This window comes from Episyrphus balteatus, chromosome 1, assembly GCF_945859705.1.
Source record: "Episyrphus balteatus chromosome 1, idEpiBalt1.1, whole genome shotgun sequence".
In the NCBI taxonomy this organism is placed as follows: Eukaryota; Metazoa; Arthropoda; class Insecta; order Diptera; family Syrphidae; genus Episyrphus; species Episyrphus balteatus.
This window is the reverse complement of record NC_079134.1, coordinates 162,157,564-162,164,898: the sequence shown is the minus strand read 5'-3', so window position 1 is coordinate 162,164,898 and position 7,335 is coordinate 162,157,564. Positions and strand designations below refer to the sequence as shown.

The 7,335-nt window shown below is 30.5% G+C and overlaps 1 protein-coding gene across 1 annotated transcript; it reads right to left on the bottom strand.

Moving 5' to 3' along the window:
* LOC129921415 (muscle-specific protein 20) lies at nucleotides 1-1,131 on the bottom strand. The gene is made up of 3 exons (XM_056003225.1): nucleotides 973-1,131; nucleotides 516-848; nucleotides 1-451 (listed from the first exon to the last, which is right to left on the bottom strand). The coding sequence occupies exons 1-3, from the start codon at nucleotides 1,000-1,002 to the stop codon at nucleotides 260-262; spliced, it is 555 nt and encodes a 184-aa protein (XP_055859200.1). The 5' UTR covers nucleotides 1,003-1,131; the 3' UTR covers nucleotides 1-259.
* Nucleotides 1,132-7,335: the final 6,204 nt, after the last annotated feature.

The window sequence follows — 7,335 nt, the reverse complement described above, 5'->3', positions numbered from 1 at the left end:
TCCTTTTTTTTTAAGTTAGAAACGCGTTTCTCTTAATTTTTTTATTTTAATTTTTTTCTTCCATATAAATTTTTTTTTCTTATGAGTAACCGCTTAATATTTTTTTCTTATTTTACAAAAAAAAAAATAATAAGACGAGGAATTGTTGCTTAAGAGTAGTCAATTAAAAAAAATAAAATAATAAATTGTTTATAAAAAAAATATCTAAAAAAAAAACAGACTCCTTCTCGTCATCCTCAAAAGGTCACTGTTTTGCTGCTTACTTGCCGAGCAAGATTTTGCGGCCAGCACCAAGATTCTGTCCGGCTTGGGTGGCACCTTTGTTGGAACCAGCTTGAAGACCGACAATGGTTTGACCGGCCTTCAATTGTTCTTCGGTGAAATCACGTTTGCATTCATCAGCTGGCTTAGGTCCCAAGCATGGTCCTTGGAATTCTGGGTGCTTGTAAGCCTAAAATTAAAAAAAATTCAAATAAGATTTGGATTTTTCAAAAACAATCATTTCTAAGACTTACAGCACGACCAAGAGCAAAAATGGTGTTGGTAACGGTAGCGATATCCTTCTTTTCCCACAAGTCGACGGTTTGGAAGACATCGATATCTGGAACACCCCATTCCTTGATGGCCTTTTGGAAGTTGTTGATGTTTTCCATCATTTTGAATTGGCCACCGCTGCTGTTGATCTTAGGGACAGCGTTTGGTGAAAGTTTGTTGATCAAGGTGCAGAGGACTTGACCGTCTTTCAAGACATCCTCGTAGCTCTCGCCTGGGGGGAATTTGGCACCCAAGATAGCTTCAATCCATGTTTGGGCCTCTTTGTCCATTTCTGGGTTGCGCTTTCCAGCGATCTACAAAATTTTTTATTCATTCTATTAAAATCTTTTTTCACTTTTTTCGAAAACTTTTTTTTCCATTTTTGGAATAATTTTTTTCACAAATATTTTTAATTCACTAAATATTAATTTTTTTCACCTTAGCACGAACGGCACGTTCTAGAGACATTTTTGTCTAGTTTTTAGGATTTGTATCTGTTTGATCTGAAGTAGAGTAGCAATCACCTAGCACTGATGGAGATTCGTTGAATTGCGGACGCTTATAAACGGAATTTTTCGAATGTTAGGATTTTCATAAATTTTCGTGAAATTTCCAAAAATAATTTCATCATCATCTTCATCAGTTTTAAGGAGGCGATTGGGTGTACGAGAGAGAGAAAATGAGAAAAAGTTACTTGGCGATGGTGTGCGGGGGCGTGGTGCGATAATCAGCTCTCAAAAATGTTGTTTATTTTTGCAAAATTGATTCAGAAAAAGTTTTTATTTGTTTTTTTTCTTCTTTGTCTTTGTTAATTTTCCTTAAGCATACGATTTTTTTTTTTTAATTTTGGATTTGACGTGGACGCATGCATTTGTTGCATACTAAATCTGGAATAAATAAAGTCATATTCGTTTATATTGAAGACAAAAAAAATATTTATATAAGTTTTGGAATTTTTCGATAATTTTTGATGGGTTTTTGAAAGTTGACGGTTTCTAGATTTTTAATAAGTGGAATGTTTATTTTTCGAAATGTAATGATTTCCTTTATACTTTTCTTCTTTGCAAATAAGTGTAAAAGAAGCTTTTTGTGTTTATTTTATTGTGTTTAGTCTTTAGTGTAATATTGTTCAATACAGCTGAGAAAATTTTTCCGTAAAAAAACAAATAGCTTTGAATTTAAAAAAAAAAACATTTTCAGTGTCAAAAATCATTTTTAAAAACCAACAACATAATACTGAAACTTTTTAACTTTGATGATAACAAAATAAGTATTACTCCAATATTTTTCATATGTTGTAAAGGCTTTATGAGTAAATAAATGAAAAAATTAGGTTTACAAAACATCTTTATGTTTTTTAAAAATGCAGGAGCATTGAGCATTTTAAATTTTATTTATTGAATTCATATTACCTTCTTCTTATAAGTTATTTATACATATGTATTATGGTGGTTTTTATTTAACTCTTGTGCGACGCCCCCTAAATCAAGCCCAAAAGTGATTAAAAATACCCTATTTTTCCATATTTTCATCTCTAACCCTTCCTGGCGCTACATTGATAAGCGGTTTACTAGCAGGGGCGATATTCTGTGTCCAGTATTGATTTTTTACTCAAAGACAAAAATAAACGTAATGGTTTTTTATAATGTAGGTGTATATCTTAATATTGTAAGTGTTGCCGTTCAAATATTTTTTTTTTGTGTTTCAAGTCCATTTGTGGCAAAATTGATTTTAAAATGGAAAATTGTTTTCCACAACCATTAGATTTAAGAAATATTGGACAAAAACAAGTAAATTCTACAATTTACGCAATTGAGAAATTTTGGACTATTGAAAAAAATGCATAATTCACTTGCACGAAATTGTTCTAAGAATTCAAGTAGCTCAAATTTTTTAACCATTTTATATAAAAATTTAGAAAATGTTAAATTACAAAAAAGAAAAAAAAAACATTACAAAAATATAAAATTCGCTCTTCAAGAAAAAAAAAAAAATCATTTTTTAAATGCAGTACGCAACAATGAAAAAATATATTTTAAGAAAAAATAATAAAATTGAGCAGTTTTCTAAAGAAAGTAATTTTTGTAATCATTTTTAGAAACAAAATTTATAAATAGGCCTTATGACAATTATTTTTCAACACCTAAAACCAAAGCTTAAAATAAATCATTGTCTTGTTCTTGAAGAATTTAGTTTTTTTTTAAGGAAAATCAATTTCTTTTTAAATCCAAAAATTTATTTTTGACAGTTTTATTTTTTAATTATATTTAAACTGAAAAAAGTAGTTACACGCAAGCGTGGAAATCGAACAAGTCTTTTGAAAAAAAAAAAACTTTCACTTTAATCCATAATATCAAAGATGTATATCGATATGGGTCACTAGGGCGTATGAGGAATATTTCAATATTCTGTGGGTTTGCCAAAATGTAACAAAGAAAACAAAAACAAAATCTACTCGACCAATTTTAATAAAATATTTTTTTTTTTCTGTAGTTTAAATCTATTTTCTAATACATTTCAAGGAAAAAGTTCATTTTGAATACAATGTGATATATGATATTATGGTTTTTATTTTTATTTGTTTTACTCTTTTGGTAAAGTTAATGATTTTTATGAAAATCTTATCTAAAAACAATTTTCCACTGAAAAAAAAAAAAAAGGCAAAATGTGTGAAAACTTTTTCTGGGTAGTGTGGTTCTCTCCATTCGTGTGTTTTTCAAAATTTTATAGACAAGTATCAACAATTTTTACATTTTCAATTGTATAATAATATTTAATTTAAAAATTAAAATAAATTATTATTTATCATTCATCAAACAAGTTGGCTCTCAATACTATTTTTTACCCACTTAATGCATCAAATACAAGAAATGATTGATCTCTATAATTATTTTCCAATGACTTGTTGATCAGGTGTTTACACTTGAATTAAAACACCTGAATATGCCAAAAAAAAAATTGACCACGGTCATTTTTGTGTGTTCTATTTTCGATAATTAAATTTCACCACTATTTTTTTTTTTTTACTTCTGGCTGAACGTGACATTGAAAACCAATGTTCTATCCCACCACCTCCATATAGGTAAATAACTAATGATCTTAATTTCATATTATGATTTTCAAACAAAAAATGTCGTCGTCGTGGAAATTTCATTCGTTCCGTCAGTTGTTCATTTTTCATTTCATAAACACCCACAAATCTCAGCACAGAAACAGGTGGACAGATCTAAAAATATACTTCATTACGGATTTTCCAAATATTTCAAAAAAAAAAAAATATTGCGAATCGATATACACTGTTCGCATATTATTTGAATATGAAAAACAAAAATAGTATTTATGACGAGTAGTTTGACATGTTAAATATAGTTTTTGTAACAAAACAAACAAAAAAATACACGATACGACATTCTTGAGAGATGATATTTTGCAAAGACTAAATAAGTATTTAGACATTGATTGATTTTCTTTACGAAATGATATTTGTTTATTTAAATTTTTGTTTAAAGAGTGCGTAAAGTTTTTCAAAAATAGATCGAAACGTAAACTCATGTCACAAAGCAAATAGAACTTTTTGAACAATTGTGTGGTAGATAATAATTTATAGAAAAACTTATTAGTCTAATAGTCTAAGAGCCAGGAGCAGATTTATTTGGGGCGTTTCCGAGAAAAAGCGCATCAAAAGTACCATTTTTCTGAAAATCGATTTAGTGAGGGTAACCACTTAAAATTTATTGATAACCAACGCCACATACTCACTGATAACAAATATACCAATGGCAGACATTTTAAGTGCGGCCAAACCCCCCGCAGACTGTCCCGAAAATGCGTTTTTTTTTGGCGTTTTTAGACTTTGGGGTAACCACCTAAAATTAATCGCATCCTGTAGCGGTGGACTCCCTGATAACAAAAATACCCATGGCAGACATTTTGAGTGCGGCCAAACCCTCGGCAGACGGTTTTGAAAATGCAGTTTTTCTGAAAATTGATTCATTTAGGGTAACCACTTGAAATTAGTCGCATCCTGTAGCGGTAAACTCCCTGATAACAAAAACACCCATGGCAGACATTTGGAGTGCGGCCAAACCCCCGGCAGACGGTCCCGAAAATGCAGTTTCGGTTGATTATCAGTGTCTTGATGAAGAACACAAGTTCTCTATTCTAATTCCGAATAGTGAAGGAAAGGAACAAAAATTATTTTCTTATACCCTTTTAGTGAAATGTGCGTGAAAATTGTGCAAAATATATCCAGGCTAATGTGTTAAATTTTGAGCTATTCGTGAACTGAGTTTCACACTCTCACAAAACACTTGGTCAAATTGACCTCTTTTCTTGACTACTACTACTCTTAACAGAACGAAAACCCTTTATAATTGATTACAATAAATTAGCTACTCGCTACAAAAAAAAGTGTAACACAACAAAAATGTTTCCTCCTTTCCGTTTTTGACATAATCCCCAACAAACATAAACAAATTTCACATGCACATATCCTTTTCCCCTAAAACAAACAAAAAACTAGTCATACAAAATGAATTCGTTAATTTCATGCTAAAACGCTAAAACTGAATTTTTTATTTGTATTGTTTGTGTCTAACTTAATCTATGAACTGAAACCTACAATAGCGCCAGAAACACTTTACATACATGGAAAACAATTTAATTAGTTTGCGGAATTATTTACATTTGCGAGTCTACGAGGAGACAAATAAAAACTTCATCGCCCTTTTTTCCACACACACAGGACATAATTAATATTGTATGAGTTAGAGTTTCTTTCATAAAGTCCTTGAATTTGAAACTAGTATAAAGTTCTATCGTCCTGTGTATTATTTCGATATAATTCATAATGTAGCAGAATTTTGAAAACTAACCATGAGGATAAGAGAGAGGATAACCCGGAAAAATAGTGTCACATAACCCAAAACAACATTATTTCCACTCGAATAATATTATCCTTTCTTTTATGCTCCGACATGTGTGTGGGTGTGGGTTTTGTGGTGGTAAACTTTATCCTTGTTAAATATTATGGCAAAAGGATAAACGGCTTTGACTTGGTTTATTTTTATATATTTTTATGGTTTCTTTATATTTTGAATTTGCTTGCGACGAAAAGAGGATATTTATTTGTATTTTTGCCTGCCATGGATGTTGTCGAATAAATTGAAAAAAATAAATCCATTTTGATTTCAAACCCATCACGCGTAAGAGAAAAGCACAGCTGAAATAAAGAGCTCTTTTGGTGGAATTCATCTCAAAAACGATGTTTTTGATTATGTTCACTTTTGGGATAAGTGTTTTCATCGGGATAAAATGTCATGACTTTTGATTTAAGTAACGCATGTAGAAGGTTTAAAGGTGAATTTTGTGAGCTTCTACCTATATACCTATAATCTGCCCTGAAATTCAGGATTTATTCCCCGTTGCGGAAAAGTCTCTTGGTTTGATAAATACCTGAAAGTCAATTTTTCGCCTTCGCACAAATGTAAATTCCAAAAAAAGGTGGTTTTCTATAGTATTTCGATCTGAAAGCAACATCTGTTGATATGATTGAGGTAACTTTACATGGAAATGGTTACGCATTTCACCTTTTTTGTTCAACAGAAGTATTTTTTTTCTCTGGTTTCTTTATGTCCCGAAACGAATCCCTTCAAATTTATGTTTCCTCTTGTAAATTATAACCGACTTATATTTTTTGCCACAGAATTCAATGACCAAAAGCGTGACTTTTCCAACCGACAATAAAAAGGTATATCCTTTCAATGGAACCCATACTCCTGAATGATTTCAAGTACTAACCTTCGAAAGTTTAAAATGATCAAAATAGTCATTTCAATTATTGCGCTTGAACACGTTCATGGTCATTTTTGAGTGTGTTTTTTCGCGGGTCCTTTGCATCCATATTACCACATAGAAATTCAGAATACCTACGTTTCAAAGGATGCTTGATGGTGAAGTTAAAAATTTTACTGAAAGAGGAACTTTGTTTGGTTTCCGTTAGAAAAATACAGGATTAGGTGGTGTATGTTTGAACTGTAGCCTCAACATTTTTGGATTCTTTTTAATACTATATAAATATATGCTTAGTGTATTTAGTGAGCAAATGCATTTGATGTCAAATCGGTAAAGGATCCTATTTGTTGTTTGTTCTATTTCAGTTTGTTCAGTTGGTTATCGTATCCTTTGACATAGCAAATAGATATAAATAGGTAAATACAATTTAATTTATTGCTTCAATTAATTTATAACCTGGTCTACTTATTGCATTCATTAAACTATTTTCAAATTTTAGGACTATTTGCCTTTAGGTAATTATTATTATTTGCCAATGGTTCGATTTAACCATCCAATTATAAAAATAAATTTCAAAAACAAAACCCCCACTTGATAAATAAGTCAATTTAATTTGACAAATTATCTCATCCAGAAAACAAATAACATCAATTTTCTAGGCCTCTGTCCATGTTTACTATAAATCGATACACAAAATATATAAAACAAAGAATATTCATAAAATTCCTAGAAATAGGTTTTTGATTGGATTTCTAAATGACTTTCACTAATCCTTAATTGGTTTTCTCTCAAAAAAAAAAAAGAAACAAAGTCATCGAACACAACAAATTGAATTATTGAACTGAAACAGGTGTTTTTGGTATAATGAAGTTAGATTGTATAGATTAACCTTTTGGTTCAAGTTAAATTCAATGATGTGGGTTTATGTCATTTGTTTATGTCATTAACCACAAGGGGGTGTTGGAATGTACTAGCAGGTTTAGTTGAAATTAAGCTGTCACACTTGTG